Source organism: Egretta garzetta, unplaced genomic scaffold, assembly GCF_000687185.1.
Source record: "Egretta garzetta isolate BGI_Z169 unplaced genomic scaffold, ASM68718v1 scaffold172, whole genome shotgun sequence".
Taxonomy (NCBI): domain Eukaryota; kingdom Metazoa; phylum Chordata; class Aves; order Pelecaniformes; family Ardeidae; genus Egretta; species Egretta garzetta.
In genome coordinates this window covers 574,998-594,194 of record NW_009258951.1, presented here as the reverse complement: position 1 = coordinate 594,194, position 19,197 = coordinate 574,998, and the positions used below count along the sequence as shown (strand labels likewise).

Here is a 19,197-nt window from a genome sequence, read left to right as displayed (position 1 = left end):
GGCAACCAAGCTGTCACAGGCAAATGTTGCAGAAAGATCTGGGAAAACAGCACCTGGACTGGTGCCTGGAAACAACCTGAGGGGAAGGCAGGCTGCTGGCTTGCAGGGGAATGGTTTACACAACTGTGTCATGCAGCCATTTGGAGGGAACCACCCACTTCCTTACAGAGCAGCTTCCCACGATGGCCGCCTCACGTGAGATAGAGGGGGGCTGGGGCTTGGGGGTGCCTCCTCACACCCACTCCCTTCTCCAGCACAGCGGTGACTGCAAGTGCTGATCTGCTTTCTATTCGGCTCCGTTTTCTGCCCTTTTATTTTTTCCTAGCTGCTCCTGCCCCTGTGGTGTTGCCCCCATTTTAGATGGGGAAGGAGGACATGGCTGCTGCCAGGGCAGGGCCTCAGCATTATGGAGGGAAGCAGAGGGCCAAAGTCTGGAAAAGATGGGAAATCTTCTTCGTCCCTCAGGAAAACACCACTAGGAAAAAGGTTTTAATACCTCCTGAAGTGGTCAGAGCATGAGAGGAGACATGGGTCCTCATATCAGAGGAACTTGTTAGCAGAAATGATGGCAAAGGATATAAGGAAGGAAGCCCTTCAGGCTGGTGTTAAGACTATGACAAAGGATGTGAGTGAATCTGACAAAAGCTTGAAGAGACCAATGGTATTTGAATACCTGGATTTATGAGAAATAACTGATAACCTGAAAATTCAAGGCTGCAAGCTAAAGAAAGAAAGAGGCCCTGTTGTGAGGCTGCAGCCCCGGAGGCAGTGAAGGCCCCATGCCTTAACTTCTTCACTTCCCCATGGAAAAGATCGCAGGACAAAAAAGACTTTTCCTGTTGAGAAAAATAATTTAGATGGAAAATCTTTGAATATCTAAAAGGCCAGGGAAGGTACTACATTGATTCCAAATGAAAAATTCTGATAAATTGGTGAATTTCAAGTAGAACTTTGTAAAATTACACTGGTAAATTTACACAGGTAAAACTTATCAGAATTTCTTTTTAAAAATAATTTTTTCCCTGCTAAAGAAGAGAATTAAATTACAAACGAGTGCCTTGAAATTTAAGCTTTTTATTGTAAACAAACAAAGCTTTTGTAGAAACATAGAAACATCCCTTTCTTGGTTAATATACATTAATCAGTTATGCTTTAGTGGCAACAAAGTGCAGTGGTTGGAGGCTCAACTTTGGAGGTCTGGAAACTGTGGGCTGGCAAACTCCAGGCTGTTCTTTCTAGATAGGGTGTTTCACGTCCCAGAGCCACAAATCTTGTGCAGCAGTTTCTGTCCCCAAGACAGGGCACTTGAAAGAAGCAAGCTGATGCACAAGTCATCTTGGCAGGTTTTCAGAAGATTAGGGAGAATGTATTTCTTTTACCGGTGTTTTGCTTTCAGAGGATGAGCTTTTTTCACAGGGAAGCATTTATCCATTTGCATTTCAGTCTAGATCTGTAATGCAGGGCTAAAACTGTCGTTGTTATGTGGTGCCCAGAAACCCCCTCACGTGGTTTTCATGGCCTGATGGCAGGCATGCAAACTCCTCTGATGCTAGGTTCATACTTCCTGGCTGTACTGAGGCTTGGCAAAGACCCTTGGCTACAGACTCTGTTTATTCTCAGGTTACCAAGTATGGCGCATGCATGTCATGACTAGTTCTTGCTGGGGCCCTTAGTTCTGACTGTAGATCAAGATGCCTAGTAGGTTTTTCCCATGGTTTTTTTTTATCTGTGTTTCATACTAGATGTACTTTTTATCTGCATATGCTTTATTGATCTGGCAAGCTTTTGGACAATTGCTCAAAATATCCTTTAGGGTATCCACCTTTATGTCAAGATTGATGAAAGGGGAAATTCAGAAGCAAGCAAAACCTTCAGTGAAGTTAGCTATTGCAAGTAGGTTAGGAAAAAAAAAAAAGAGGTTATATATTAAACCAGTTGCATTTTTAATTAGATTTGAAAGCCTAACAAATTTTGCTCATTGTATTAAGCATTAGATACTTGAATACCTATCTTAAGATAAATGTGAGCTTTTAATTTTTATCAGCCTTGCCATTACTGAATATACTTGTACATGGAATGTATAAAAAAATTTTACAAACTCCAATATTTAATATTCACTTATATTTGCTTGCTTAATTTGTATGTATAGCTATTGCTTTTCTAAAAGATTCATGAAGTATTTGCAGGAGCTCATACCATTAATGATTATTTCAGAAAATTGGATGGAGAATTTACGTGTGGATCTACATTGCCTGGAAAATCTTGGCCCTAGTCTTTTAAGACACTGTTCTTACAAATCTTGTGATCCATATTGATAAATATAATGTGAATGAGAAGAGGGAGAGGGGTATGCATTTATTAAACATGCTTGCGCATGAGAATGGAATGAGTGGGACAAAAAGGGAGTGGTTGATAATAAAGAGGGAGGGTTAGGGGCTGGGCATAGTTATTATATGAAATTTAAACTCTTATGAAAAAAACTGGTTGAGCAACCAGCCTTAATAGCTTCAACAGACTATTCTCAATAAAGACAAGCTGGTAAAAGCAGCTGTTAAAATGTTGTCAATAAGTGAAGTTCTCATAGCCTTGACTGTATTCCTTCTAATTATGCAGTTTTTTAAGTTGCAACGAGTACGGAGACAGCTTCCTCCTGGACCAATCCCTCTCCCAATTTTGGGGACCTTGGTACAGCTGAACTTTCAGTTTAATCGTGATCTTCTCATGAAGGTATTTATTTTCAGATACTCCTAATTGTTTAAAAGTCTTTTTAATTTCCCAGTTCTCATGTTGTTTGCTCTGTGAAAACATGCTCTCCCAAAACTACATTGGTAACATACTGTAATTGTTAACTAGCCACTGTGATATTGCAGTTGGCTTGGTTCGGAACTGCTGGTTTGGTTGGCAAATAAGAGAAAGTTATTGCAGCATAAAGTAGTTTGCCAAGCTAAGAAAACTAGTATTGGAAGTTCTGAATGTGTGGAAATCATTCTGATGCTTAAACCCATCACCTTTTAACAGTGAATTTGACAAATTAATGTGAAACTTGATATCCTTTCATCACCCCTTAACACTAAATCTGACAAATTCATGTGAAAATTGATATAATTTAGGATTAAATACCTTTAGGGATAATATAGCAGATTTGCAGTTAGGGAAAAGAAATACTATTTAAAAAAATTACTTTCACAGCACGGATTTTCAGCTTTCTGATCACTGGCACTCTCTAGCTTGAGCAGTAAACAGGTATTTAAGATGCACTACGTGTGTATATGCTTGTTTGTATTGACAGGATCTAAAAAAAATCCCCAAGAACCTTTTGTTAGTTTTTTTTTTTTAGGACTACTTCTGTGCACAAAGCCACCTCTTTCATTCTGTTGGTTCTCACAGTGCTTTCAGGATTCTCAATAGACAACTCCTGTGGCTTCTGTCACTGCAATTTGGATGGAGGCACGCCAGTTATTCTGACCAAACAGCAGGTTCAGACGGGAAGTAAGGACACTGTGAGACAGAATTGTGGTCTTTACTCAAGTTCTAGTACCTAAATATGCAAAGGGGCCGGGGGAAAGAAGACAGTAACTGGTCTGGTCTCTACAAGCTAGTTACTCCTCTGACATTTCTGTGTTCCCTTTGCGCCACTACAAATGATAGAAACCCTCTTGAAATAAATTCATGCAGAGAAAATACCCCTTATCACATGAATCATTGTGAACTGAGCCTTGGCTTATATACAGTAATAGAAGATACCTAATGTTTCTTGGCATAGATCTGTGGCTCTGAAAAGCTGGAATATTCAGTTGTTTCCAGCAGTGAATGCTGAAAAGACATTCATGCTTTCTCACAGATAATTGTAATCTTGTGGGAAAGTTGGAGAATATAATTCCGCTTTAGGGCTGGTCCCATAATCCATGTAAAAACAGGTTCATCCTCTGTCTGTTTGCAGTGTGTGAGATTTCATCTGTGCTTTCCTGGCTTCTCTTCTGTCTATAGCTGGCAAAAATTCATGGCAACATATTTACCTTATGGTTTGGATGGGCCCCAGTGATCATACTGAATGGATATCAAGCAGTTAAGGATGGTATGACCACGCACCCTGAAGATGTTTCCGGGAGGCTAGTGTCTCCTTTCTTCAGAGCAATGGCCAAAGGAAAAGGTGAGATTTTCTTACCATAAATACTGTCTGGACAAATTGCAGCTCTTCTGTGGCTTGTAACCACTTCCAATGGTACCTCAGTAGCAGGGTTAGTCTATGACGAATGACTGCCACGTGAACTGCAAAATAGGGAGGGGTGAAATAGCCTTTGGATACTAGTAGGAGGAAAGGACCAGCAAAAGAAAAAAGATTTATAATGCCTTGTGTGGAAAATTCACTGGAGCAGATTCAGAGGTGATGAGGTGAGTCAGTGGTAGGTTGCGCCACAAAGAAGTGGAGGAAGAGCAGGAAACAGCACGCCTCCTTGTCCTGGAATTGCTGCCTCCCACTATTACATTTTCAATTGAAGAGTGAGCCTGTTGGTGAGATCATCTTCCCATTCCCTTCCTTTTGACAATATTTTCTTACTCTCACAGTTGCACCTAGAGATTCAGTGAACTTCTGTTTCAACCTTGCTGTAGGTTTCATACTCCCCATACTGGAAATTCCCGAACTCCTGACTTTCGTGAACACATGCATTATGAACCTTTATTTTATTTGGGACCTCAGCTTTTTTTAAGGAAACCTAATTCCTTAAATATTTCTAATTTGAATTTGTTTCAGTCATTGGTGACTTTTATACTACATTAAAGATCCTGTTAGTATATGATGTTTATTTCTTCTGAAGATATTTGTCACAAAGCCCAAGTACTGAACTTTTCTGCCTCGTGGATGTGAACTTTTCTCCCTAACTCTGGACAGTCAGAACGCTTTCCTCTTTTCTTTTAATGAGAATCGTTACCCTGGTCAGGTGAGCTCCAGGCATAGAAGAGAGTAGGAGGCAAACACTTCAGAGAACGTCTAGAGAAGTAGCTGTCAAACTTTCTGAGATAACTGGTTGTCTTGGATCAAGGTTGATTCTGCAAGTCATCCTATTACCTAGTTGAGTTTTTCCATTTTAGCCCTGCTTACACGCCACAGCTCTTCCTTTGTGTGTTTGTGTTCATAGGCAATGCAATAGTTTCATTATATGCTGTGTTTTAGTAAATCTTTTAATGTAGGCTTTGTCTATCATAAATATTAGCATGATAAAGAGCTCTTCCCTGGATGGATGCAGGGATTATGTTGGCAACTGGTCATACCTGGAAGCAGCAGCGAAGGTTTGCACTGAGGACTCTGCGCAACCTTGGCCTGGGAAAAAGGGGTTTGGAGTATCGAGTTCAAGAAGAGGCACGCTACCTGGTAGACTACTTTGCAAGTATGAAAGGTACCTCTGCAATAAATCCCAATTCATTTTTGCCATTAGTCCTATGTCTTTAGCGTATGAACTTCTCTGTCCGGCTCTAAAATCAAGGGCAGTTTTGTTCCACAAGAGAGGACTGAAAATGCAAAACCCCAGTCCTGTGTTTCAAACCCAGTGGGAGACTATTCTTGTTAAAAGTTATTTACAAAACTACTAAAATTGGGAAGCCAAATTGGAGCTTATTTGTTATTTATATCATAGAATGCTTAAAGTGCACAGGGATCTCTGAAGATGGTCTAGTCTAACCCCTTCTCAAAGATGGGTCAATCAGAGCAGTTTCTTAGGGCTGAGTCCAGTTGGGTTTCTGCAAGAATGGAGACTTCACCGTCTCTCTGGGTAACCTGTTCCAGTGTTCAATCAGCCCTACAGTAAAAAAGTTTCTTACATTCAGGTAGAATTTAATGTATTTCAGTTTTTGCCTGTTGCCTCACTTGATACCACAGAGAAAAATCCAGCTCCATGTTCTTTATTCCCCTCTATCAGGTATTTATACACATTTAAGATACTTCCCTGAGTCTTCTCTTCTCCAGACTAAACGGTCCCAGCTCTCTCAGCATCTCTTACGTGGGATGCTCCAATCCCTTAATTGTCCCTGTGGCCTTTTGCTCAACTTGTTCCAGTATGTTAATGTCTCTCTTGTCCTGGGGAGCCCAGAACTGGGCCCAGAGCTCCAGATGTGTCTCACCAGTGCTGATTGGAGGGGAAGGATCCCTTCCCTCGACCTCCAGGCAATGCCTTTCCTAATGCAGGCCAGGATGATGTTGGCTGCCTTTGCCTCTAGGGCACATTGTTGGCTCATATATGGTGCTGGTGCATCCAGATACGGTGAGTTAAGTCTTGTAATGCCATTTGCATAAACTCTGTAAAGCAGTGACTAGAATCTTGTCTTCATTACAACATTTTATCCTGATTAACCCAGTTAGGAGCATGTGAGTTTTATTTCCCAATACTGATCATTATGCAAAAGCACAGTAAATGAGGATGTGCTGTGGCTAGCATTGTATCAATTAAAAGCAATTGCACCTAGCTCAATCCCATGGTTTAAGAACTAAGAGAGACTAAGATGTTACTATGTGTGCAGGAAAGAAAATACCAGAACAATAAGCTGCTAATCAGAATTGTGCACTGGGTGTTGGACAGTTGCATCAGTACGTACATAAATATAATTGTTTAGACTGGATATAAGGAAGAAATTCTTTACAATGAGGGTGGTGAAACAGTGGAATGGGTTGCCCAGGGAGGTAGTGGAGGCCCCATCCCTGGAAACATTCAAGGCCAGGTTGGACGGGGCTCTGAGCAACCTGATCTAGTTAGCGGTGTCCCTGCTCACTGCAGGGGGGTTGGACTAGATGACCTCTAGGGGTCCCTTCCAACCCAAAACATTCTATGACAGTGATTTATTCTGGAATCACAAAATATTTTTTCAAGTAACTGCTTTAAAATTAGTTATTATATTGTTGTCACAATTGGTTGAAAGGAGTTTACAACATTTTATCTTACTAGAGGTTGTACATGTCTAGCAACGTCAGACAAAATATAGTAGCCTTGCATATATTTATGTTCTTGCTGAATAAGGCTTCCTCTCTTCTTAGGGTTCTCCCCTCACATTTCCTTTGACCAGTGTTTTCAGTCATTTCTATGCTTGAGACCTGTTTTGAATTTGTCAGACAGCAAACTTGCACATAATTGTTTTCCTTACCTCTAAATTTACTCTATCATATTATGAAATACTTTACACATTTGGCATTTCTTTAGGATGCCACATGTTCCTGGGATTATGGGATTGCACCATAGTTGTGAAGCACCAGTCTGATACTACAATTTTGTAAGCTGCTTCTCTGTGAAATGCAATACTTTCCTGAAAGTTCTTTGGGTAACCTGTAATATTGTCTCATTTCATTAAAGCAGAATATGAGACATTTACAGTGATGTTTATTATTATGGTTGCAGGGAAACCTCTGGATCCTTCTTTCCCTCTTGTTCATTCCATCTCAAATGTAATTTGTGCTATTGTTTTTGGACATCGCTTCTCCAGAGAGGATGAAGCCTTCCATGAACTGATTAAAGCCACAGAGCACCTATTCAAATTTGGAGGCAGTTTTATTCATCGTGTAAGTAGACAATCTGTTGTCTTTTTTTGAATAAGACAGAAAGTGAGAAATGCAGATTCAAGAGGTAGGTGTTAGGCAAAAGTTTTTGAATGGGTGACTGATGTCACATGCAGCTTTACTGGGCAGTGCACTATCTCAAAGTGTGGTGGTCATTTGTGTCTATTGTCCTATGTTTCAGTGTTGTGATAAGGTAGTTTGCTCCTAAATCTCTGCAGCAAGGCACGAGCTGATGGACTGTTCCTGGGTCGTGTCTGTTACTTGGTTTCTCAACCCCTATGCACAACAGATTTCTGCCCTGGGCATCATGATTATTAAATACTAAAGGTCAGGTCTAAAAATGTGATTCATGTGCCAAGTTTAGACACTGTTTTATAAACAGTCAACAGAGAGAAGACTGATTCAAATACCGAAGTGTTTTGCCTGTGGCTACTTATCTCCATTTCCTTTATAAGTGGAGGCTTGAAGGCTTTCCAGAGAAATTTGACTCCTTCACCCTGAGTGGGGCGCAGCTCTAGATGCAGGCAGCAGAACAGAAAATGCTAAGCCAGCAAATATACCTGTAAGCTTGGCAATCAAAACAATTAGTGCTCTTCTGAGAGTCAGGGACTTACCTGACACTAGAGGAGGCCTGCTTTGCACAGAAGTGCAGTCAAAGTTGCCTGGGAGTTCTGGTTCTGGTTCCACTTCTAAAGTTGTCACATACATCTTATGCAGTAGCTTCCTAATGTAAAACACATAAGTAGTCCCTGTAATAGAGTTTTCCTCCCACATCCCATGCAGCATTCCTCACACTGAGTTATGGTCAGGTTCCCTTTTGCTTAGCCCAGCTTTGGTCCCATAAGTTGTGTGTAGTGGTGGCAGGTGAGACCTGCTTTTGGGATAGAGAATATATCTCCTTTCCTTCTCTCCTTCCTACCCTAGCTTTGAATAATGAATGAATGAATAAGGTGCTGTTCTGGGAAATAAGAACAGGGGTTCAAACCATTCCAGAGGGAGGGCTTCAATCTGCCCACTTCCTCGGTGGAAAGGGCATTCATTATTATCTAAAAAGTGGACATTGCTGTGTCCACATGCCTGTTTCTTAACTGGATTCCACGCTGTCAGGCACTGGATGGACAACTCTGTGGATTGGGCCCCTCCATAAAAGGGAGAAGGAGTTTTGGCATGACTGGTAGCCAGGAAGGTGGATGGGCTTCATTTCCTGTCTTGAATGTTGATAGCTAAATTCCACTTACAGTTACGGTGCCATAGTAGCCAGAAAGTGCATGTATTTGAGAGGAGGAATGCATGTAATCTGGGCAAACACATACAATTAGTCAGTCCACAGTTGTATGTGAGGCTTCTGAACAGCTTTTGAAAGAAAAAAATACCAGAGATGGAACTAACCAAAAAGTTCTGTGTGAATTTACCAAGGGTTGGACCTTTCTGTGATAAGGTAATGATTAACTGATAATCAGATGTCTGACAATAAAAACTGATTTTCCAACAAGACAGAAGTATAGTGTGCCTAATTCAGCCAGACTCCAGTAAACACCTAATAATGCGCTTTCTGCAGTATAAGTAGGAGAGTACAAGAAGAGCTCAGCAAAATGAAGACTGAGAAAGGATAGAACTGCTGAGAAATAAATCACGGGATTATGTTTTGAGCAGGAAAAGAACTATCAATGGAAAAATACACTGTGGATACAAGAACAGTGTATACAAATTACCCGGGCATAAAATATAGGCTGAAAATCAGAATGAACTTGCTAGCTATCAGAGTAGGTAGAAAGCAGCTATTCTTGGGCCAGATTTTCCCAAATGGTAAGAGAGAAGGATAAAGTTAATCTGGTTGTGTCAGCTAATCCCTTCTTTTCTTGAGGAGGGTACTCAAAAATGCCACGTGGCTGTTTCTCAGCTTTCTGGGTTTCAAGTTTTATTACGGACCCTTGACAACTCGATCAGTAGAGAGTGCTTTGGGGGATTACCGAGTTTGTGTGCCAGTTGCTGGTAGCCGGCCCTTGCTTGGGTTGTACCAACTGCTTTTGCGCATCGAGTTTGCAGCGGCTGTGCTTCCTGGTATTCTCCACTGGAGGGCAGGATCTCTCTTTTTAAATGTCTGAATACAGTTCATTGTCGTTGAATACATGAATAATTGAATAAATGAAGACATTTCATTCAAATTATAATAATTCTAATTCGGTTTGTGGTTGAGCTGAAAGCCTGTTGGAACTCCGAATCTTACCACCAACACAGCTAGAAATTATATAGCGTACTGTTTCACAATTTGAAAACATAAGCATAGTCTTTGTCAGAATATTTTACTAATGATGCCAAACCCACATGTTAACATGAATATTACCTTCTGTTTTTAGTAGGCCTAAAATACATTTCCTAGTGGTAGAGACTTTGTGGTACCTCTTGTGTGTTACCCCCGCAGCTCTATGAAATCTTCCCCTGGCTGATGAGCCGTCTCCCTGGTCCTCATAAGAAGGCGTTGTCTTGCTATGATGTCCTGAGCTCTTTTACAAGGAGAGAGATCAGAATGCACACGGAGCGTGGGAGACCAGATGAAATGCAGGATTTCATTGACTTTTACCTGGATCACATTGAAAAAGTAAGTATTTATTCTGCCTGATCATACATTCATGGGGAATAAGGTGAAATGGACCATTAAATCATCCAGTCTGAGCCCTTCTATCACAGTCTCTTACCTTTCATAGCCATCCTAATGTGAGCCCAGAAACCAGGGACTTGCTAAATCCTTTCTCCTTATTGATATGTCACAGCACCTTGCAAGCCTTTAATGAAAGGGCAGGTTAATACACTGCATTTTTTCTCATTGGCACAAGTTACAAAATTATTTAAGGCCTCCAGGAAAAAATACTGAATTTCTAAGTGGATCACAGGAGAACTGGGAAGGTCTTGGGGAGACAGAATGAGATGTTCCGGATAGGATATTTGGCTGGTAAGGGTTTGTCAAGAGAGGTTGCTGTGAGAGGGCAGTTGGATTTTGAGAGCATTTTGTGGGGAAATAATCTAGGAATCAGCAGAGTTTCAGACAAGGGGAGAGTGCCAGGGTCAGTGACGCTTCAAGCAGATAAAGGGAACTGGGACAAACAAGGGCATTTTGGGCAGGCAGGCATAGTAGAGGTAGGTGGGAATCTGTAGGGTTTTGAAAGGCTGTAGGAGGCTTAAGCTGTGAGTGGGGACATTATCTCTCCTTTTTCTAGACCTTACCAGGATCACTTTGTCTTAATCTCTTGGGAACTGGACTAGCAGCTGCTCTTCCCCTCTGTGACTCCTTCTGCCTCCACTTAATCACTCTTCCTTTCTCCTCTTCTCCACTGCAGTAGACCATAATCCTCCTCCTGTTCTGCTCAGTGATAGGAAGAAAAAGGAGAAAGGGGAGGAAGTAACAAGATGAGACTGGTGTTACTGGGGGGTGACAAGGCAAGAATGGCTCAGAGAGCGAAACGAGATAGCCAGGGTAGGGGGGCATCTATTCTTGCAGCCCCTGGAGAAGTGGGTAGGACTGCTGCTCCGGGGTGGCAGTGCTTCCCTGCAGGGACAGCCGGTGCACCTTCCACCGTGGCCACGTGCTGGCTGCAGCAGCAGCGGGCACTGCAACCTTGTCAGGCTGTGGGCACCCATCCTGCATCTCTTGGCACAGCCAAAATGGATCTGCTGTCCTGGACTGCCGCCTGCCTTGTCTGCTCCCTGAGTTGGCTCTGCTGCTGTGCTCAGCCACACTAGAGAGACATGCATCCAGGGAAGAATGTCTTTTAGCTATTCCTGACAGCCAGCTCTTTAGTCTTTCAGCATGTGTCTTACAAATACTTCATAGAGCTTGGGGTTTTTTTTATTATTGTGGGGTACAAAAGCAACTATCTTATGGAACTCCATATGCAACTGTGAAATTGTCATTATCGTCCAAGTTGGTAATTCTATCAAAGAATCAAATCAGATCTCCTTGCCAAGACCAGTTTTCTGTATCATAATAAATAGCATTAATTTGTATTTCTAGCTGCTAATTCTTTATTAATTCATTCCCATATCAGCTGCCACATTTTTATTTCCAGGGTGGATGTCAGCCTAACTGACTTCTAGTTCTTTGGATCCTCGTTTTAAATTTTTTTTATATACTGGCACAATATTAACACATCTGGTCTTCCAAAGCATTTAAGTGCTTCTAAAGCCTTTCACTGCTGTTCTAAGATTTATGAGACTTGAACATCAGTGGACCAGAAATTGTTTCAGTGAGCTCTTCTGGGACTCTGCTTGGTGGAAATCATCCAAGTTTGTTTATTAAAAAAATTGAACTGTCTGTAATAGATATGCAGGGGCAATATAAAAAGATCAGATGATATTACAGCAGCGAAAAACATCCTTCCCACTTTCCAGTTCCTCCACTGGCAAAAGAAAAGTTCAAGACCCCTGAGCATAACCTCCCTAAATTTAGATAATTCCCTAAACCATAACAATATTTTTTCATAGTTTCAGCATACGCCCTCACACTTCTAACTGAAAACTGTAAAACTCCAGAGCAGCTGTACCTGAGTCATTGTGGCCTTGTAGTGGAGAAGAATACCACAGGTTAAGAACTTTTGACAGCCCAGTTTGTCTTACCTGGTCTGTGTATTCACAGAATCACAGAGTCGCAAGGGTTGGAAGGGACCTCGGGAGACCATCCAGTCCAACCCCCCTGCTAAAGCAGGTTCTCCTAGAGCATGTTACACAGGACTTTGTCCAGGCGGGCTTTGAATATCTCCAGAGGAGGAGACTCCACAACCCCCCTGGGCAGCCTGTGCCAGTGCTCTGTCACCCTCAAAGTAAAGAAGTTTTTCCTCATATTCAACTGAAACCTCTTATGTTTCAGTTTGTATCCATTGCCCCTTGTCCTGTCACTGGACACCACTGAGAAGAGTCTGGCTCTGCCCTCATGACATCCACCCTTAAGATCTTTGTATGTCAGTACTCCGGGTGGGGTCTCACCAGGGCAGAGTAGAGGGGGAGAATAACCTCCCTCGACCTGCTGGCCACATTCCTCTTAATGCACCCCAGGATACCATTGGCCTTCTTGGCAACAAGGGTGCACTGCTGGCTCATGGTCAGCTTGTCATCCACCAGGACTCCCAGGTCCCTCTCGGCAGAGCTGCTTTCCAGCAGGTCAGTCCCCAGCCTGTACTGGTGCCTGGGGTTCGACCTCCCCAGGTGCAGCACTTGGCACTTGCCCTTATTGAATTTCATCATGTTCCTCTCCGCCCAACTCTTCAGCCCGTCCAGGTCCCACTGAATGGCAGCGCAGCCTTCTGGCATATCAGCCACTCCTCCCAGTTTTGTGTCATCAGCGAACTTGCTGAGGGTACACTCTGTCCCCTTGTCCAGGTCATTGATGAACAAGCTGAACAAGACTAGGCCGAGTACTGAGCCCTGGGGAACTCCACTAGCTACTGGACTCTGCCCTGCCGATCAGAACCCTCTGAGCCCCATCGTTCAGCCAGTTCCCAATCCACCTCACTGTCCACTCATCCAACCCACAATTCTTGAGCTTCCGTATGAGGATGTTACGGGAGACAGTACCAAAAGCCTTGCTGAAATCAAGGTCCAGTGTTCTCCCCTCGTCTACCCAGCCAGTCATGCCATCATAGAAGGCTATCAGATTGGTCAGGCACCATTTCCTCTTACTGCTTAGTAGAAAAACTAAGTGATGGAATATGACTTGAGGCATGAAGAAGGACATGCTGGTGCGTATCTTCAGAGGAATGTTTACTTACGAAACATTATAAATGTACCACTATTTTCACAATTAAGCCAATAATCCTTTTCTGTGGAGGACATGTGATTTAGCCTCATGATTAGGAGTGGAGTAAACATGGTTTGCCCATTTGTGAAATGTTAGCTTTTCATATTGATAATCATCTTTGGTATCTAATATTCTTTATCAGTCTCTCTGTATTGTATTATGGGCAGAACACACTGCAGCTAGGAACTGGTGATAAAGCCACATTCAACCCTATTCTTGTTTTTCTAATTTTTATGTATAAACCTCTACTTTTTCTTATCATTTGCAGTCCAAAGATGAACCCAGGTCTACATTCAATGAAGACAACATGGTTTATTCTATAAATGACCTTTTCTTGGGTGGATCAGAGACAACAAGCACAACTTTGAACTGGGGCCTTCTCTATATGGTGGCAAATCCAGACATCCAAGGCAAGTAGATAAGCACATATCAAATATCTCTGATGCAATAGAACAGCCGAGTGATAACATTTGCGTGGATCAGAGATTATTCCTAGGTACTGGTATATGGCTAGAGGCACATGCACCTTTTTGTACTGGTAGATCTGCACTAGGCAGCATTGGTAGATCCAGAGCCTCCACATAGAGGCTCTTACAGCAGTTACAGGCATAAGGCAGTTCCCAGAAAGAGTTAACAGTTTGGGAAGTACGCATATGCATAGGAGGTTGTGGCTGACTGAGATGTAGGGGTTGAGATCTTCAGAGAAATGAAGATTGTGGTAGAGTGGTCAATGGAGTAAGAGGACTGGAGTTGCTGTTTGGAAGCCAGAGGGTTTGCACATATCATCCTTGAAGGAACGATGTCCACTGCTGGAGCCCTTGGTGCAGTGCTGATGGTACTTCAGGAAACTGAGTTGGTTTCTGTCTTAGTCATAAACACGACTGATGGCTGAAAATAATTGATGAGAAATGCATGTGTGACAGTAGGGATGTCACTCTTAGGAAACTTACTTCAATTCTGCTTTGTATTGGATGAATATTAGTGATAGGGGCTACAGGGAGTCCTGTAGGGAGAAGCTTTGTGCTCTGTAAGTCACAGAATTAGTAAAGATAATCACCTGAAAGTCAATTGGCAACTTTGACTTTATTTTTGTCCATCAGTCTGTTTATGATACCTGGTGTCAGGGTATCTATTTAATCTGTGATTAAATTAACACTGTGATGTATCTGAGTTTCTTGCAACAGAAATTATTCCAGCTGGGAGGGGAATTTGATGTCTCATCTGTTATGTCTAGGTATATTTAAGAAGTTTAAGTCTAGCTTTTAAATTACCATAAAACAATTTCATAGAGCATTAAACAAAAATGAAAGAAGGAATGATCTCTTATGCTGGATAACAGAAATCTCATTGTCAGATAGCAGAATATGTGCAAACACCCAGAAGAGAACAGGATTTTAAATGGAGGGAAGAGATGAAGATAAGAAAAAATAGCTCAATTTGTAGCTGTCAGACAAGATGATGTCCTTAATCTTATGTTATTTTATGTTTATTATCACCTAATGTAATTAAGGTTATGAAAGCGCTGACTCACCTAAATAGTTTTATTTATCTAAATATAAAAACTTGCACATACTTGGGAAAGCAGTGTGTGTGCAGAATGATCATTCCTGGGCTTCTTGAGTCATACATTGCATCTAGACTCTCGTAATGAACTGACACCAGATACCTGTCCTCATATAGAATTGGTGGCTTCTTTTTGAACCCGTTCATACTTTTGCCTGCATTGACACCCAATGACAATGTTATGCAGTTCCGTTATGTACCATATGGAGAAGTTTGGCTTTTTGCCTATTCGTTGAATTGGGCTCTCCCTGTTCTCTGAACTACTGGACCAGAGACGCATATTTATACTATACAGTGACTGATCACTTCAAACTACACTGGATCCTGAAGTAGTCATGCTTGATTTTGCAAGGTAGTTCTTCAGAGAAGGAAATTTGCTTTATTTAAAAATCTTTCTGGATATACATTTTAAATTCTGTAAGGTGCTTCCATCTCTGTTGCCAGGGTCTACCTAACATAGTTTCATGAAGGACTGCTGGCAGTCACTGAGCAGGCTTGATGTGGATGAGCTTGAACTGATCAATGCACAGTGGGCTTCCCTGCATCTCAGTGTTGCTTCAAAGGGCCTGGAAAAAGACAGGATCATCTATTAAAAATCTAAGGCATTTTTATTATGTGTGTGTACTGCCTCTCTTGAAGTTTACGAACCAAATTTTATACTTTTGTTAATGCTGCCAATGCTCCTGCGCAATAAGTAATTTGAATCATACTATTTTAGATCAAAAGGCAGGCGCCAAGAAGTAGATCCAGGTTTTTTTAAAGGTATTTGGACATTGTTCTAGTTGGCATTGCTTCACTTAACAGACATCCTACATAAGAACCATTTCCTTTCAATAGGAATTAGGTTTTTAATGCCCAGATTAACCTGGCTTAAATTCCAGAGAGCTGTGAGCTTAGTGGTTCTAACTGGCTGTAGGTGCCTGAGGCACCTAGCCAGAAGAAAACAAAGATAAATCAGTTATTTCTTGCATTTAAGTGTTAATAAGGCAAGTCTTAAAGAGTTTTAAATTTTTGAACAACAAATGTCTTTTGTTAATGTACAATCAAATAGCTTCAGACTCAGAGCATTCAGATGTTTAACCTGTTGGAACACCCTGCTACTTTTATTTTCTTTATAAAAATTACTTTAATTTTGTTGCTGTCCTTGTAGTTGTAAATGGGAAATGTCTTTGAAAATGGGGTTAGTGAAAATACTTGATATATTTTTCTACCTGCAACAGTGAATATTTCTCCACAGAGAAAGTGCAGAAGGAGCTGGATGCCGTTCTGGGTCCTTCCCAGTTAATCTGCTATGAGGATCGGAGAGAACTGCCCTACACAAATGCTGTGGTTCATGAGATCCAGCGCTTCAGCAACATTATCTCAGTTGGCGTGCCCAGAGTGTGTGTGAGGAACACTACATTGCTTGGCTTTCCCCTCAAAAAGGTACAGATGCAGTTTCTCAGTTGATACAGAACTTTCCTGCATCAGTAGAGAAAGGTACAGATTAAAATCTATTTGTGCCAGGGACTTCTCAACAGCAATGGGGCTGGATACCTCTGGGCCATAGCCTGAAAGGGAACAGGTGAGAAACCATCTGCCAGGCTGAGCTGAGTGACGCAGATCTTGGGAGAGGGTTGTCAGTAGTGAAAGATGCCCCTGGAAGGAAGAGGGGATTTTAGCAAGTGTTTCTACAAACCAATGAAGACAAAACCTTTGAGGTCGATACTGAAGGATACTGTGATTGATTTGTGCTCATAAGGCATTGGAAAAACTTCTGACTGAATTTTTGCCTGCAGAAAGCCTGTAAAAGATCCAGGGAAAAGCATGAGGGTTTGCAACCAGCTTTTGTCAAAGAGGCTAAAATCACAGAAACTTCTAATGTTAGAAGTGAAAATGAGTGTAGTACAAATGAAGTTGTTAGTTTCTAGTGACATGGACGCTTCCACTGTCGGGCTTGGACTGACATTCTGAAACAAAAGGACTTCGTGTTCCTCACAGTTCCTCCTGGGGAAATGAACCTACCAGCATACAACACTGAATCCTGAACACTGAAATTAAATTAACACTGGTCTCACCCAGCCGGCTCTTGACTGCTGGGGGAGGATTGGCAGACAGAACTGAGTCAGTGTTTTTCTCCTTTCAGGGCACCATAGTTCTTCCAAATATTGCTTCGTCTTTGTATGATCCAGAGCAGTGGGAAACACCTCGACAGTTCAACCCTGGTCACTTCTTGGATAAGGATGGAAATTTTGTGAGCCAAGAAGCCTTTTTACCATTCTCAATAGGTAAATGGCCGACAGCACAAACATTAACGGTTTGGATTGGGACTGTGGAATTAAGATGTCCATTAAAAACCTATTGGTTGTTTATTTTAAACTTTTTTGCGGAAAACAGTAACATTTCCCAATCCAACTGTAAACATTTGTTCTGCTGAACAAATAATAACATGGAAAATCAGAGACATCCTGGCAAATGTATACATCTAACTTGCCCTATTTTTGGAAGGATGTTCTCTGCTAATAATTATGGTTACTGATTTGGGGCATACATTTCAACACCAGACATATATTTGAAAAGTACTTGTGAGCAGTTGTGCTGATTCTTTATGCATACAAAACTGGACCACAACATCTTCATCCCAGGAAGAGCAAGTCTTTGTTCTTCATTTACATGATTGAACGAATTCCTTTAAAGTTGACAGTCAAATGAAGATGAGGTTTTTGAGATAATTGAAGTGAAACTTGGAGCAGAAGGGATGCACAGTTATCTGTAGCTGCAGATAGGATTCTTTAAAGGAAGAATTACGTGAAGTTTTGTGTCACTGATCGTATTAAGTCCTAAAGAAATTCTGGACTCAACAAAAATACCTTGGCTTTGTGTGAGGATGAATATGATTGCTTCTGAGGTCAGGGTAATTTACTCACTGTCCTTCCCCCTTCCTTCTGCAGGGCACCGTGTGTGTTTGGGGGAGCATCTAGCGAGGACCGAGCTATTTATCTTCTTTGCCAACCTGCTGCGGGCATTCACCTTCCGGCTCCCTGAAGGGGTGATGAAGATCAATACAGAGCCCATTTTGGGGGGTACGCTGCAGCCCCACCCGTACAGGGTTTGTGCCATTCCACGCTAGGGTGGACATGTGCGATATGTCATAGATAATCTATTAAGCAATCTTATTTACTTTATGAATGTATGTCTTGAGACCACAGAAAGTTTTTTGTCTTGGATATAAACTTCTGCTCCGAAAGCCACCTTTTGCCTACAGCAAGCAGTTTTGTTCACACTTCACACCCTGTTACCTGCTCTTGAAGGTGATTTGGTTTGTTTGTGGGTTTTTTTGGTTTTTTTTTTTTCCTGGCCTGGCAGATTTAAATCTGTGGTATGCTGGTGAGAAAATGACAAAATTGACTGGCAGACTTCAAAAATCTATTCATTGTTTCCAAGTTATCCTGTTTTCAAAAGCGATGGAGTTTGGAAAAACCTACCTGGAAAATTCTGCCCCTTTATATTACTGTCATCACTTACAACATTTCAGTCAACTTTTTGTTGATGGTCACTAATAAAAAATCTAAAGGAAAAATTAGCAACTGGTTTTATTTATGGATGACTTAGAGTTCTCTGAGAATTTGTAGATTTGATGCAGCAGAATATGTATAAGGCATCTGTAAATCTGCCAGAGGATAATTGGTTTGAGTCCAGTAGGCCTCAAAAGTGCAGGCTAAAAGTGAAGAGTGCTAAAGGTGAAGAGTGAAGATACAAAGGGAGGTTTTCTTTTAAGGCAGTTATGTTTAATATTTTAAAATTCTGCTAAGTTAATTTTTGGAAAGTCCTTTCTAACAGAGCAACTGTTTACTCCTGTGGGTTGACTCCTGTCAGGATCAGCACTGGGTAGTTGCTACAGCAGGTGCAAGGAGCTCCTCCAAGGGGCAGTTTGGGTGAGGAGCCTGATGGAACTAGAGCTCATGGTAAGTTGAAAAATATACATGGAAAACACCAGAGATACTTCTTAATCACCTCAGAAATTCAGCAGCATACCTGAAGCTAAAAAGGCTTGTCATATACGCAAAATACTGGTCAAATTCAGTGAAAGAATCTATAATAGCAGAAAAGGAAAAAAATTGGTTCCTGTGGTGGTGAATATAAATTTATTTATATTGGCTGGAAAAGACTTGTAAAGTGTAAGTGAACTTGTCCTTCATTAATATTCCTGTTTCCATGAGCGAGGATAGGACAGCTAAACAGACGATCATCTGTTAAATTGGTTATCACTAGATGTCGACTGCTGTGTGATTGAGATTAGTTTAGGCAGTTTACCATGAATCACAGA

General features: G+C 41.5%; 1 protein-coding gene across 1 annotated transcript; it reads left to right on the top strand.

Annotated features, from left to right (window-relative positions):
• The first annotated feature begins 2,556 nt into the window (after nucleotides 1-2,556).
• Nucleotides 2,557-18,000, top strand: LOC104122280 (cytochrome P450 2J6). The gene is made up of 9 exons (XM_009634380.1): nucleotides 2,557-2,727; nucleotides 3,988-4,150; nucleotides 5,247-5,396; nucleotides 7,383-7,543; nucleotides 9,963-10,139; nucleotides 13,597-13,738; nucleotides 16,129-16,316; nucleotides 17,017-17,158; nucleotides 17,822-18,000. The coding sequence occupies exons 1-9, from the start codon at nucleotides 2,557-2,559 to the stop codon at nucleotides 17,998-18,000; spliced, it is 1,473 nt and encodes a 490-aa protein (XP_009632675.1).
• The last annotated feature ends 1,197 nt before the right edge of the window (nucleotides 18,001-19,197 follow it).

Bases quoted from the DNA above. Each gene is read 5' to 3' on its own strand.
- LOC104122280 (XM_009634380.1), top strand. From the start codon at position 2,557: ATGTTGTCAATAAGTGAAGTTCTCATAGCCTTGACTGTATTCCTTCTA. The intron at 4,151-5,246 runs GTGAGATTTTCT...GGATGGATGCAG, and splicing joins AGCAATGGCCAAAGGAAAAG to GGATTATGTTGGCAACTGGT. The intron at 5,397-7,382 runs GTACCTCTGCAA...TTATGGTTGCAG, and splicing joins CTACTTTGCAAGTATGAAAG to GGAAACCTCTGGATCCTTCT.